Source organism: Monodelphis domestica, chromosome 2, assembly GCF_027887165.1.
Source record: "Monodelphis domestica isolate mMonDom1 chromosome 2, mMonDom1.pri, whole genome shotgun sequence".
Classification (NCBI taxonomy): domain Eukaryota; kingdom Metazoa; phylum Chordata; class Mammalia; order Didelphimorphia; family Didelphidae; genus Monodelphis; species Monodelphis domestica.
Genome location: NC_077228.1, coordinates 513818133 through 513833588, shown reverse-complemented (window position 1 = coordinate 513833588; position 15456 = coordinate 513818133). Strand labels below are relative to the sequence as shown.

The 15456-nt window shown below is 36.5% G+C and overlaps 1 protein-coding gene across 20 annotated transcripts in view; it reads left to right on the top strand.

Annotated features, from left to right (window-relative positions):
* NCOR1 (nuclear receptor corepressor 1) overlaps positions 1-15456 on the top strand; it is a 179951-nt gene that overhangs the window by 31164 nt on the left and 133331 nt on the right. For all 20 annotated transcript variants that reach the window (XM_056819669.1, XM_056819665.1, XM_056819678.1 and 17 more), the window contains exons 2-3: positions 5928-6105; positions 8374-8585. In XM_056819669.1, the coding sequence (XP_056675647.1) occupies positions 5998-6105; positions 8374-8585 (320 nt within the window). In that variant the 5' untranslated portion in view covers positions 5928-5997. The remainder of the gene's footprint in view (positions 1-5927; positions 6106-8373; positions 8586-15456) is intronic.

Below are 15456 nucleotides of genomic sequence, written 5' to 3'. Positions count from 1 at the left end.
AGGTGGGTCTTTCATGGGAATGATGAGGTAAGGAATAGAGAGAGACTCAAAGTGGTTTGATAGAATCATGAACAGAGGTTTTTATTTCATTTTGATTTGGTATTCTCATTACTTACCTTAATGCTCTGAATAAAAGAAGTAATTAATGCTCGTTGAACTGACTTTAATCTATCGATAATATTAAGTAAAACAGCTATTTTGTATAAGGATAAGCTAAATGTAAATTACCTAATAGATATTAAATCCAAATATGATTAAAGGATTTTCATTCATAGTAATTTTCCCTATAGACAGTCTCCAATTTGACTTAATTAAGTTTGACTTAAGTGTCAAAATACATTTAGAGCTGATAAAGTTTTAATCTTCCAAAATTTCATCATTCTCTTCATTTTGATTCTTAAAGTTTAATGATCTACAGAGTAATCTTCAATAGGATCTCAACCTAAGAAATAACTTAAGAGATGAACTAATGTCCTGACTTCATTGGCTGATAACTTGGAATCTATCCTTCCTTTGATGAAGGCTTCCCTTCACTTAATTAGCCCTCTTTATCAACTTAACCCTTCCTATCAGTGGTGCTGGCACTTTGCTGGCCCTTTAGACTCAGACTCAAGAGTCATTGTTGACTCTTTCTCATTGTTTCTTCCATCCCTACTCCCTAGTCCTTCCATATCAAATTCGTGTGAAAGTCCCATTGATTTCTTTCTCTGAAGTACAGTGGTTGTAGTAATGATATTAGTTTCGAGTCTTCATTCCACAGCTATCTAAGGCAGGCTCTCACCATGTTGGTTTTAGAATACCCTCTTGTATTAACTTTCCCAAAACCCTGGGTTTATGTGCCAGACCTTTTCCCAGAAGCCAATTGGCTCCCATTTTGAATTTGCATCATCTTTCTTCATCTTTACCTTTGTGAGGGGTTTTTATAAAATATTGGACTGGATTATTTAAGAATAGGATCATCAGGAATTTTAATAAATTCCAAAGAGATTTATTTTAACAATTTATTTATAAAATATAGAAAGAGTGAAAGTAAGAAAATCAGAGAGAGGATAGGGTAAGAAGACATCTAATCTAATGTAAGCACTAAGTATTTGCTCCATCCCGGCTCAACCCAGGCGGGGTTAGTTAGGCCTTGAGCCGAGGACCTGGGGATGCAGGGAGCCTCTTTCAAGAGGGTGGGTCTCTCCTAAAACTAGTCTCTTCAGAAAATCCAAGGAAAGGAGTCAGCCTTTTTTCACTCATTACGTCCAGAGGGAGAGATTTAAGAACAGTCTCACCAAAGTACAGGTCTCAGGTTCAGTAAGCAGATTCTTCACCAGCCTCCAACTTGAACTCTAGAAGAACCCCCACAGGAAGTTGTAAGTCCTTTTTAAAGACACTTTTGTGTCACTTCCTGTGACTACCTTCTATTTTACATGCAACATTTATAGCTAAAGATTTGTTTAGGACTGCCCAGAGGGCAGATTCTGATTGTCACCCACTATCACACATGTGGGTCACAGACCTCCCCTACTGAGTGAGGTGTTTACACTTATGGTGATTAAATCTAAAGGGCAGGGGAGAGTTAATTCAATCTTCACAAGCAGAGGAGAGTTAATTTCACTTTCATAATCAGGGGAGAGTTAATTTAATCTTCACACCTTGAAACACTCTTGAATTAATTTCTTTTGCCCTCCTTATCCTATGATCCCATTATTCGAAAGATAAGGTGTATCCCTTTGTACTAGACTGTCATTTGTCCCTTGGATCCCTTCTTATTCTGTTTTTCCACAAGTAATGAATTCTGGCAATTATTTCTTCAAATTTGTTTGTAATTTCTTCCCTTTCATTGGGGATTTTTCTCATTCTTTTTGCAGCAAACTAGCATTTGACACTGTTGATCAACTCCTTTTTTGACAACTATTTTCCTTTGACTTTAGAGATGCTATTTTCTTTTAGCTCTCTTCCTAGAGGGCAAGGAAAGAATGGATAGGAGGATGGGAGAGAGTAAAAATAATAGCCACCCTTACATGTCTTGTAAGTGGGGAATGGTTGAACGAATTGTGACTTGTTATTTTAATAAAGTCTTATTGCACTCTAAGAAATGGCTCATGAAGAAAGATGGCAAGACTTCTATAAAGTGATTCAGAGTGAAGAAAGCAGAACCAAAATTTCAGAGAGAGTGAGTGTGTGTATATGTGTGTATATAATCCAAAGACTGGCTCCATGGCTCCCAAAAGGTTCTGAAGAAGTCACAGCAACAAAGACAATGTTGTTATTACTTTGTTAATGTGAATACATACACACACACAAACACATGTGTTTATATACACATATAAAAATAATAAATTTTTTAAACCCGTACCTTCCATCTTGGAATCAGTATTTAGTATTAGTTCCAAGGCATAAGAGCAGTATGGGCTAGGCAATGGAGGTTGACTTGCCCAGGGAGGGTCCCATAGCTAGGAAGTGTCTGAAGCCATATCGGAACCTAGGACCTTCAGTCTCTGGGCCTGGCTCTTAATCCACTGAGTAGTCAACCTAGCTTCCCTAAATCTAATATACATTAAAAAAAACTGTCAATAACAGAGGTTTGCTTTCTGAATAATATTTTGCATATTTTGATAATTGTTTATATAAGAAAAAAGTATTTCCTTACATAAGCACAGATGCTAATTTACAGAATTTGCCTGTTCCTAGGTTTTCACGTGATTAGTGGCTCTTCTATTTTTTTAACCCCTCATCTTTGTATTTATACGAATTTTAAGGTAGAATTGTGGAAAGGGCTAGACAATTGGGTTTAAGTGACTTGCCCAAGGACACACAGAAAATATGAGGTCAGATCTGAGCCCAGGTCCTCCTGACTCTAGGCCTGGGGCTCTATCACTGTGCTATCTAGCTACTCTGGTTAATGGTTTCTTTAAAGCAGTGTCCCCAAACTGGGCCAGAGAATAAAATACTTTTGGATTTGAACTGTATTCACTGATTCTATGGATACTAACTGGTATTAGTGGATTGAAATTCTGTGCATGAAATTAAGGGGGCTGTCTTGGAAGTTGAGTTATAAAATAGAAGTAATTTTGCCTATTTTAATAAAAGAAAACTATACAGGTAATTATTTTTGACATACCAGATTAGGGCTGGTTGCCAGTGACTTGGGAGGTAAAGGCTTATGTCTTCTAGGTCTTAAGAGGTTTGAAAGTAACAGCTTGATTTCAATCACAGGAGTCCCATAAGTCGCTCTTGAATTATGGGAAAGACAATGCTAATAGTCCTTTCTTTCTCATTACTGATGGGATTTTTTTTATGGCTGCCTACCTCTGAAAGACTCTAAGTTTGGACCTGTCCAGTCTTTTAGAAAACCATGTTGAGACCTTTGCCTTATTTACAGTATATTTTGTAAGTTCTTTTACAAAGCAACTTAATTAAGGGGGAGGCCTTTAGACAGAAGTTTGATCTTATATTTTTGTCTTAGACATTTACTCAGAGGCAAAAGTGTGTGGCTATCTGTCAAATTGCATTTCTTAGTAATAGCTTTTGTAAAGGTTAAAATTAAACAGTGGGACTAAATATATAAAAATGTGGTTGTCAAAAAATATTACCCATCAGAATGACTTTTTATGGTAGTTTATTTACAAAAGGAGAAAGAGTGAAAGTAAGGGAAAAGAGAGAGAGTAGATAATTATTCTTGCCTGGTTCGAACCAGGCAGGGCTCCAGAGGCCTCAGCAAAGGGGAGCCCAGAGGCAAATTAAACAAGGGTTGTAGCCATGAGGCCTCCTCCAAGATGAAGGGCGTTTCCAGTGGCTAGTACCTCCAGAAAAGGCAGGAAAAGGAGAGAGCCTTTTCACTCACCCATGTGGCAGTCCTAAGGGAAGATCCAAGAACAGTCTTACCAGAAGCAGTCTGAGGTCCCAAGCCTGAGCTCCTCCAAGGCCAATTTTGAAGGAGAAAAACCTGTTCACAGGAAGTTACCACCATTTTAAAGATAGTTCTTTGTATCACTTCCTGTGCCTTCCTTCCACTTTACATAGAATAATTGCTGCAAAAAGTCAGTCATTTTTGATTTGTCACTCACTAGCACTTAGGGGTCATAGACACCTCCCCCTCCCCCCCCCAAGGATTAAGTGGGAGTATATACATTCCTGGTGACTAAAATCTAAAAAAGCCAGGGGAGAGTTAATGCCATCTTCACACTTTAATAGGAAAGACTCCTGGCCTAGTAGAAACAACTCATTTGGCAAGTTATTTGCTTGTTTAAGCCCTAATTTCTTCACTTATCCAAATAAATTTGTTGACCTAGAGCAAAAGTGTCATTGAAAGCCAGACCTAGAGATGGGGGGTCCTGGGTTCAAATTTGGCCTCATAGATACTTCCCAGCTGTGTGATCCTGGGCAAGTCACTTCACCCCCATTGCCTAGCCTTTACCGCTCATCTGCCTTAGAACCAACACACAGTATTGATTCTAGGATGGAAGGTGAGTTTTTTTTTTTTTAAGAACAATAGAAAGTGTCATCCAACAGCAGTACCATCACTCTTATTCCAGCACTCAAGGATCTAGGATTTGCTAGTGGAAACTAAAACATCTCATCTGTGCTTTGTTTGGGCAACTTTGAGAGTTGCTCACCCTGATGATGAGCTTCTGCAAACACAGGCTGCTCTTCAGATGACAGACATATACCTGGGGGGTGTCAGGTGACACACCTTTCCATCTTGGGGAGACTTGCCAGGAGACTCTTTGCTGGCCTCCTCTTGTGAGAGACTAGTCACCACCCACACCATGATGAGGCAATGACTTAAAATAATAACCTTCAGATTCTAAGTGAAAGGCTAAAGGAGGCTTCGGATTTGTGCGATTGTGGAGAGAGCTTGGTAGTTAGTATCCTGAGACCTGGGTTTGAAGCCCGCCTTAAATTCTTAGTGCCTATGTAATTGAGTTGTTGAGTGCATAATGAAAGTACTATTTGCACCACTTAGGTGGCTGTTGTAAGCAAAGTGTTTTGTCAACTTAAAAGCATAATACAGATGTAAGTTGTTCCTTCTTTCACCCATTCTGTCTCTGTTCTCTATTAACATCAATAATGGAGAATTGACTGGGGCCAATTGCCAACTGAAGCTAACAGTTATATTTGAGTATAGAAGTAAATGGTAGAGACCCAGGCCCTGTCTTCATTCATTTCATACACATTGAGCACTTTGCCCTATTTAATGATTCCTGAAAAGAAAATAATGTCCAGGAGCTCCTGGGTTCAAATTTGGCCTCAGACACTTCCCAGCTGTGTGACCCTGGGCAAGTCACTTAACCTCCCATTGCCTAGCCCTTACCACTCTTCTGCCTTAGTATTGATTTTAAGATGGAAGGTAAGAGTTTAAAATAAAGGTAAAAGAAAGAAAATGTCAACCCTGTCATTTTTATGCATCTCAGAGACTTCCTGGCTATGTGACCTTGGGGGCAAGTTGCTTCACCTCTCATTTTCATAGGCTATATAACTTTCCAAGTTGCAGAGAAGGTACTGATCTGTTTGGATGGAGGCACTTTCCTTGTTGAGATTGCCCCTGTATCAAGGGAATCTTGTATCTAATCCCCATTTTAATTTGTGAAGTTGCAGAAATGCTTGAAATAATTAATTTTCTTATAGCCTCCCCCCTTCCCCCCTTCCCCCCATCTAATTTAAAGCTAAAAACATTTTCAGAGAACTGCAGTCATTTTGTTTTTTTATTAATAGGATTGTCAGCCTTCATAATTAATTTTAGGCTAGACTTCATACCCTTGGTAACTACTACTTATTCATGTTATATTAGGGCACTTTAAAAACTATAGTATCTTTCATTATATTAAATAAATATATTAGAAAAAGCTTTTACTGCTGATTATTGTCTTGTTTAAGCAACTCGGTTATAATGCATTATGAATATCTCTTACCATTATTCTTTTTTCTCTTTGATCTAGGCAGTTTCCCAGAACCATGATCACTTGTTGGTCTTAATCTCACAACTCAGTGAAGACTTCTCTCCTGATAATGTCAAGTTCAGGCTACCCTCCGAACCAGGGAGCCTTCAGCACTGACCAGAGTCGCTATCCTGCCCACTCTGCCCAGTATACCTTTCCAACCACTCGTCACCAGCAGGTGAGGGGGAGCACTGCCAAGCTCTACATGCTATAAATGCATTCTTCTTCCTCGATTTCATGTGTATATTGCTGAAAGATCCAATCCCAGGGCTGTATAAGAGTGGATGTGTGGCACTGACAAAATGCTGGTCAGCCTTTTCCCTCAGTTTGCTTTTGTGCTTTCTTCAGGACAGGACCGCCTTTGGCTTTTTTTCTAGAACCTGGAGCTAGGATGGGGAGGAGACTGTTGGGGATGTAGTCATTTTGCTTCCCTAGGGTATCCTCTTGCTTCTGAGAGCGTGTAAAGTTGGAGCAATGAGAAGATCAGCCCCCAGCCCCTGTGTCCATTCAAGGAAGCTGTCCTTTCAGTATCAGACCCTGGAGATGGCATATTCTTCATGGTGCTGGCATAGAGGCAATTTGGCTGATCTGGAACTGCGACTGTGATCATTCTGAGAAGATCTTTCTGCCCCTTAGAGAGAGTGGGGGTCACTGGCACTATTTAGGCCAGAGGGCCAGTGATTACCAGTGTAGGAGGATTCCCCCCCACCCCCCCATTTGAATAAGTTTATTTAGTCAATTTAGAACATTATTCCTTGGTTACAATAATCTCATTATTTCCCTCCCTCCCCTCCACCCACTCCTCCTGCAACCAACTGGCAGTTTCATTGGGTATTACATGTGTCCTTGATCTGAACCTCTTTCCATGTTGTTGTTTACACTAGGATGTTCATTTAGAGTCTACATCCCCAATCATATTCCCCTTCACCCATGTATTCAAGCAGTTGTTTTTCTTTGGTATTTTTACTCCCACAATGTTTCCTCTCGGTGTGGATAGTGGTTTTTCTCGTAGATTACTCCTAGTTGTTCAGGATCACTGCATTGCCACCAATGGAGAAGTCCATTACGTTCAATTGTACCACAGTGTCTCAGTCTCTGTGTATAAGGTTCTCCTGGTTCTGCTCCTCTCGCTCTGCATCACTTCCTGGAAGTTGTTCCAGTCTCCATGGAATTCCTCCACTTTATTATTCCTTTGAGCACAATAGTATTCCATCACCAACAGATACCACAATTTGTTCAGCCATTTCCAATTTTTGGCCACCACATAGAGCGCAGCTATGAATATTCTTGTACAAGTCTTTTTCCTTATAATCTCTTTGGGGTACAAACCCAGCAGTGCTATGGCTGGATCAAAGGGCAGACAGTCTTTTATCGCCCTTTGGGCATAGTTCCAAATTGCCTTCCAAAATGGTTGGATCAGTTCACAACTCCACCAGCAATGCATTAATGTACCGACTTTGCCACACCCCCTCCAGCATTCATTACTTCAGTGTAGGAGGATTTTTAAGCCTTTTCCAAGTTCCTTCCCTGTACTATGAGACAAACAGGAATAGATTTCATTTTGCTGGTCAGCTCTTATCCCTCTGATTTCCTTGTTACATGTATCTGGCCTAGAAGTTAATCAAGAATGAAATTAAAGTTTACTCCTTGACTGTTAGAAACAACTATAACTACAGCTTCCGTATAACTTAATTTGGTAGACATCCAAGTTAAAATTCAGCATATTTACAGATCATTTCAGTGCCTACATTAAAACAATGGCATCATCTAGATTTGGAGATACAACTTGTTTGCTACCATCACCTGCCCATATGCTTTTTGCCTCCCCAGTATCAGGTGTTGCTCAGACTCCATATCTGCAAAAGCTAGACAAGGTCAGGATGACTCTCCTGAAGTGCTGATACATTATTAGACTCTAAGGGCACATGTGGACATTCCCTAGGCATTCTCAGTGACATTTTTGTTGGCAGGCTGTTTACAGTTCTGGGTATTTCCTCTGTGTGTGTGTGCGCGTGCGTGTGCACACATGTGCATGCATGCACACACACATGTCTGCACACCTAAGCATGTGGGTATGTGCATAAAATTTTTATGCATCGATAAAATATATAGAATAGCATTGCTGATATTGGAAAAAGATGCTAAAACTAGGAATGCCCTTTCCTTGGCATAGAGTTGATGGAATTTTATCTGGAATACAAATGGGTAATTTTGAAAGGACATTAGTATTACAATGCTAATATGAGCACAATTGCATGAATATTTTATACTCTAAATACTTGTGTTTACTGAAATATGGGAAGAATTTAAGGAACATTTTCATAATTTAGAATTTTGGGGTAGTGACAGAGAAGATCTGAGTTTGCAGCATGGTTTCTCATTAAAGCATTATCTCTTTAAGGTTTTTGGTTCATGTACTGATGATGTATTATTTTTTGAATACTAGGAGTTTGCAGTGCCAGAATATCGATCCTCTCATCTTGAAGTCAGTCAGGCATCTCAACTTTTGCAGCAACAACAACAACAGCAGCAGCAGCAACAGCAGCAGCAGCAGCAGCAGCAGCAACAGCAACAGCAGCAGCAGCAGCAGCAGCAGCAGCAGCAGCAGCTCCGGAGGCGACCTTCCCTGCTTTCGGAATTTCATCCAGGCTCTGATAGGTAATTTTTTATTAACTTTTCATCCAAGGCTGGATGGTAGAATTTGCATATATATGTAAAAGTGTTTGTGTAATACATGTAGTGTGTGTGTGTGTGTGTGTGTGTGTGTGTGTGTGTGTGTGTGTGTGTGTGTGTGTGTATGTGCGCGCGCACACATATAAAACAACCAATTTCCTGGATGATATTGATCCATCTAGGCAGATAGATAAATAATAAAATAATATCTACAAAATTGTTTTCACCACTTGAATTGCCTTTCTTGGTTTCTTTTGTGTTTGTTCTTATAATACACAGGGTTCCCTTAGATTTAAATATAAGTTCAGTAGAGTAATCATAGAAAGTTCTAAAATTTGTCCTTCAGTGTTTGTGCTTTATTATTCCTTTTTTCCTGTTCCTACTTGGTCTGTCTCAAGTATTTTAAATTTTGCCAAAGCAATAATAGTAGCCCTCTGTGTTTCCAAAATCTTATCAAGACCCTTTTGCTTCTAGCACTAAAGAAAATGGGATTTTGGAGGAAGTACAGGGTGAAGGGAAAAAAAGGATAAATAAGGAAAAAACAGTTTGGATGGAAATACACAATATTTATAACAGTAAATGTGAATGAGATCCACTCACCTGTAAAATGGAAGTGGATAGCAAATTGGATTGAAAACCAGAGTCTTACAATATATTGTTTACAAGAAACACACTTGCAGCAGAGAGATTCACACTGCAAAGGTAAGGGGCTGGAGCAGAACCTATTCAGTTTCAGGTGAAGTAGAAAAAACAGAGTAGTAATCATGATCTCAGACAAAAGCAAAAATAAATTATCAGGGAAACTACATTTTGCTAAAAGGTATTTCTAGACAGTGAAGTGATATCAGTACTAAACATGTATATACCAAATGACATAGCATCCAGATTTGTAAAGGAAAAGTTAAATGAATTATAGGAGGAAATAGTAAAATTATATTAGTGGAGTGCCTCTGCTTTCTCTTCTGAGAACTAGATAAATCTAACAAAAAAAAATAAGCATGAAAGAAGTTAAGACTATGAATAGACTTTGAGAAAAGTTAGATGCGATAGACCTCTGGAGAAAATTGAATGGAAATAGAAAGAAATATATCTTCTTGGAGATACATGCCCCTTCACAAAAATTGATCATGTACAAAAATCTCAACCAAATGCAGAAAAGCAAAATATTAAATGTATCCTTTTCAGACCAAAATACAATGAAAATTGCATTTAATAAAAGGTTGCAGAAGCATACATTAAAAATTAATTGGGAACTAAATAATTTAACCCTAAAGAATGAGTGGAAACAATAATTACACATTTAAGAGGATGACAACAATGGAAATAACAGGCCAGAATAAATGGAGTGCAGCCAAAGAAGTACTTAAAGGAAAATTTTTATTTCTAAATGTTTGCATCAGTAAAATAGAGGAGTATGATCGCAGTTGAATGAATTAGTCATGCAACTCAAAAAATAAAAAAAAGAACAAATGAAAAATCTTCAAACACCAAATTAGGAGCTAGTTTTGTGGAAAAATCCAGTATAATAGATAAACCTTTGGTTAATTTGATTAAAAAAAGAAGAAAACTGTATGACCTGTATCAAAACCAGGGTAGATGTATCACCAAAGAAGGTGAAATTAAAGCAATTATTAGGAATTGTTTTGCCCATTTATATGCCAATAAATTTAATAATCTAAGTGAGATGGGTGAATATTTACAAAAATATAAATTGCCCAGATTAGCAGAAGAGGAAATGGAATACTTAAGTATCCTTTTTTTTTTTAAACCCTTACCTTCCATCTTGGAATCAATACTGTGTATCGGTTCCAAGGCAGAAGAGTGGTAAGGGCTAGGCAATGGGGGTCAAGTGACTTGCCCAGGGTCACACAGCTGTTAAATATCCTTTTTTTTAGAAAAAGAAATTGAACAAGCCATCTGTGAGTTCCCTAAGAAAAAATCCCCAGGGCCAGATTATTTCACAAATGAATTCTATAAGACTTTTGAAGAACAATTAATTCCAATATTATACAAAATTTATTTGGCAAAATAGGCAAAGGAGGAGTCCTACCAAATTCCTTTTATAGCACAAATCTTGTCCTGATAACTAAAATCCAAAGGAAAAAACAGAGGGGGATAACTATACTAATTTCCCTAATGAATCTTGATGTAAAATTAAAAAAAAAATAATAGCAAGGAGATTACAGCAACATATCATAAGGATCATATACTATGACCAAATGTAATTTAAGCCAGTTTTTGCAGGGCTGGTTCAATATTAGGAAAATTATCAGCATAATTAGCCATATCAATAACAAAATCGAGAAATCATAAAATTACCTTGATAGATGGAGAAAATATGTCAATAAAAGATAACCCTCATTCTTATAAAGAACAGTAGTTTTCCTTAAAATAAGTAGTATGAATCTAAAGCCATCAGCAAACATCTGTAGTGAGGATAAGAAAGTAGCTCCAATATATTTATGGGTGAAGCAAGGGTGCCTGTTATCACCAGTATTATTCAATATTATACTAGAAATGCTAGCTAAAACAAGAGAAGAAAAAGAAGTGGAAGGAATTAGAGTAGACAGTGAAACACACTTATTCTTTGAAGATGATATGATGGTATATTTGGAGAATCAACTAAAAAGTGAGTTGGAAATAATTAACAACTTTAGCAAAGTTGTAGAACATAAAATGAACCCATAAAAGTCATCATTTCTTTATATTACCAACAAAGCCCAACGATAAGAGATAGAAAGAAATTCCATTTACAATAACTAAACGATACAAAAGGCAATATAAAATACTTGGGAAGTCTACCTGCCAAGAGAAACCCAGGAATTATATGAACACAATTAAAAATCACTTCACACAAAATCAGATCTAAACAATTGGAAAAATATTAATTGCTCATGGGGAAGCTGATACAATATAACAACAATGACAATTCTACCCAAGTTAATTTACTTATTAACCAATCAAACTACCAAAAACTTATTTTCCTGAGATAGAAGAAATAATCTGAAAGAACAAAAGGTCAAGAATATTAAGGAAGACAATGAAAAAATAGTAAACATGGAAATAATCTGATCCTGGCGAAGAAATGGAATGGCTGCTTAGTGGAATAGATTAAATACATAGTAATTGACCATAGTAATCTCATGTTTGATAAACATAAAGATCCCAGCTTTTGGAACAAGAACTTATACTATTTGACAAAAACTTCTAGGAAAACTGGAAAGCAGTTTGGCAGAAACTAGTGATATATGAACATTTCATACTGTAAACCAAGATAAGGTCAAAATGGATACATAATTTAGACATAACGAGTGATAACATAAACAAATTAGGAGAGCATGTGATCATATACATGCTATATATCTATAGATAAGGGAAGAATTTGTGATCAAACCAAGACTAAATATAGGAAAACTAAATATAGGAAAGAAAATAGATACTTTTGATTACAGTAGAATAAAATGGTTTTGCACAAGCAAAACAAATGGAGTCAAGATTAGAGGAAAGGAGAAAAGTGTGGAAAAGTTTTTATACCAAGTGTTTCTGATAGGCTTTGTTTCTGAAATATGTAGAGAATTGAGTAAAATTTATATGATACAAGTTATTTACCAATTGGTAAATGGTCGAAGGATATGAATAGGCAGTTTTCAGATGAAGAAATCAAAGCGTATGAAAAAATGCTTCAAATCACTATTGATTAGGGAAATACAAATTAAAATAACTGAGGTACCACCTCGTACCCATCAAATTGGCTAATATGACAGAAAAAGAAAATAACAAATTGTTGGAGGGCTTGTGGGAAAATTAGGACACTAATGCATTGTTGGAATTGTGAATTGATCCAATCATTCTGAAGAGAAATTTGGAATTCTGCATACCTTTTGATCTAGCAGAACCACTACAAAGTTTGTATACCAAATAAGTTGGGGGTGGGGTGAGGAGAAAATGAGCCTATATGTACCAAAATATTTATGGCAGCTTTTTTTGTAGTAGCAAAGAATTGGAAATTGGGAGATGTCCATCAATTGGGGAATGGCTGAACAAGTTGTTTGATATGATTGTGGTGGAATACTATTGTGTTATAAGAAAGGATGAGCAATACACTTTCAGAAAAAAAACTGGAAAGACATCATGAACTGATGTAGAGTGGAGTGAGCAGAACCAGAACAATTCATATAGTAACAGCAATCTTGACTAACTTAATTATTCTCAGCAATACAGTGATTTAAGATAATTGCCAAGGACTTTTTATGAAACATATACCTACCAAGAAAAAAACTGATAAGGAGTCCCAATGCAGTACTTTTTAAAAAAACTTTTCTTTTTTGGGGGGTGGGGGATATTTTTTTTTAATAACATGACTAACATGGAAATACCTTTTGCATGACTGTACACGTGTAACCTACATCAAATTGCCCCTTCAGTAAGGGAGTGGGTATGTAGAGAGGGAAAGAGAGAATTTGTAACTCAAAATTAAAAAAAAAAACCCCGAATATTAAAATTTTCTTACAACTTAATTGGACAAAAATGAAAATATTTAAAAAATATTTTATTTTTTCTTATTAGATGTTAAAACTAATTTAAAATATTCATTTTTTAATATTTCAAATTTTAAAATTTCTCCCTTCCCTTCCCTCTATTTGAGATGGTTAGCAATTTATGATATACATGTGCAATCATACAAAAAATACTTAAAAATAAAATGGGATTTTGACTCAGAAAAACAGATACTATTTACAATTATGCCAAATGGGAGTATATAGCTACATTAAAGAATTATCACAATATGGTTAATATACATCATGTTTCCTAGATATCACTGGGATAAAATACTCACTGTTGAATATTCAATTATTCAACATTGGGCATTTATCTCTAAATAAATCTCTAGGTCAGGAAGAAAAAGTAGAGCAGATGGGTAGTTTAAATGCCACAACCATAAAAATATTTCAACAAAGGTAGTCTTTTAAATCCCTCTTTATTGGTTATTTGTAGTTAAATTAAAGCTTATTTAGTATTTTAAAAGAAGCTCCTTTCTCAGTTGAGGATAAAATTGAATCATTAGAAGATAGTGCTGTTAGACTAATGTAGATCATCACTCTTTAGATAGCTTTGTTGTTCAGTCAGTTCTGTTCCATCCAACCCTTCATGACCCCGTGGATCTCTGTCCATGAGGTTTTCTTGGCAAAGATATTGAAGTGGTTTGCCATTTCTTCTTCAGTGGCAAACAGAGATTAAGTAACTTGCCTAAAGTCACACAGATGGGAAGTTCTGGATGTTGGAATTGAACTCAGGTTTTCCTGACTTCAAGCCCAGAACACTATCCCCTGTACCACCTAGATACCTATTTAATGAATTAAAATAAAATGTCTAGCTACATATATATATATTTTTTTCTAGCTATATTTTATAGAAAACTTTTACTCAAAAATTTTGTGTGTTATATTGATTAAAATAATTTCTGAGAAGGGGAAAAAGATAATTTGTTTTATCAAAGATCAGTAAATGTTTTATCATATATGATAGGAAAGTTCTTTAAATCATAGATTTTGTATTTAGCCCAACAAGCTAGAGTCTAAAAGTCAAATTAGTTGTTGGTTTGTTTTTTCATGATCCTACAAATTTTAAAGTATGATATTGGTATCTAAAGTTTTTTATTTTCAAGATAGTTTTTAAAAAAGGTCAGTTTTACATATCAAAGCCATGTGGGTTCTATGGGTTATAACTGCCAGGAAATTTGGCATGTTAATCACATGTTTGGCTAAGTTGTAATTATTTTTGTTGTATTAGATATTATGTCTAAAATATATCATTTCCCTTTGTTTCTCCTGGTCTTTAGTAATAATGGTAGAGAGAGAGAAAAAGAGAGACAGAGCATGTGCACACACACTAGTAGGATATAAGGAGTGTCAAATGACAATCTGTGGCTTCAGTTCCATTTCATTTTCTGACCTGTAAAGACTCTTGAGTGAAATATTGATGGTGTGAGAGATAGGAATCTAAAATACACAGGTACTAAAACAAAATAGTGATACTATTTGAATAATAATAGTGAAGTTAGAAGATTGTCATCCTAATAAGCAAATGAAATCCAATGTTGATTGAGTTTTGTTTTCTATGCCAAGCACTGGACTCTGTCGATAGAATAGGATATATAGCCTGTACCATTGCAAGGAGCTTATAATAGTAACTGGGGAGAAAAAAGATAAACCCATAAAAATTCAGTTATAAAATCTGTAAACAACAGTTTAAAGAACTAATGATGTAAGGCTCAGGAAATGGGTAGGAGAGGTCAAAGAAGGGGAGCCAACTTGCTTGGGGTCTTTGACAGAGCATAGTTTCTGGCAGAGGCTGGAGGAATGAGGGTGCACCATTCCTGCCACCTTGGCAGGCAAGGCTGCTGAATGAGGGACAAAAAAGAAAGAAGCTAAATTTGATGTGGCTTTATGAAATGGACATTCCACTAGCCATCTCTTTTTATACACATGATGTTTTTTGTTTATTTTTTAAAATCTGCTGTCAAACTTCTTAGCAAAATATAAATGGAAATACAGAACAGAGTTACAAAAGTACGAATTAAAGAAAACTTAAAAAATAATACGTTCTGGCTGGCATCAGTTTTGCTATATTCTTTATGACCACATCCTGATCCAACTTTCTTCTGGCAGTCATCTATCTGGTGTCTGACTAGGTTAGTACTCCGTTAGATATCAGGCTTTCTCTTTCATTTTTGAGTGCAAATGGTTTCTCTACTGTTCCAACACACACACACACACACACACACACACACACACACACACACACACACACACACACACACACACACACACCCTATTGGCAGACACATGTACACTGG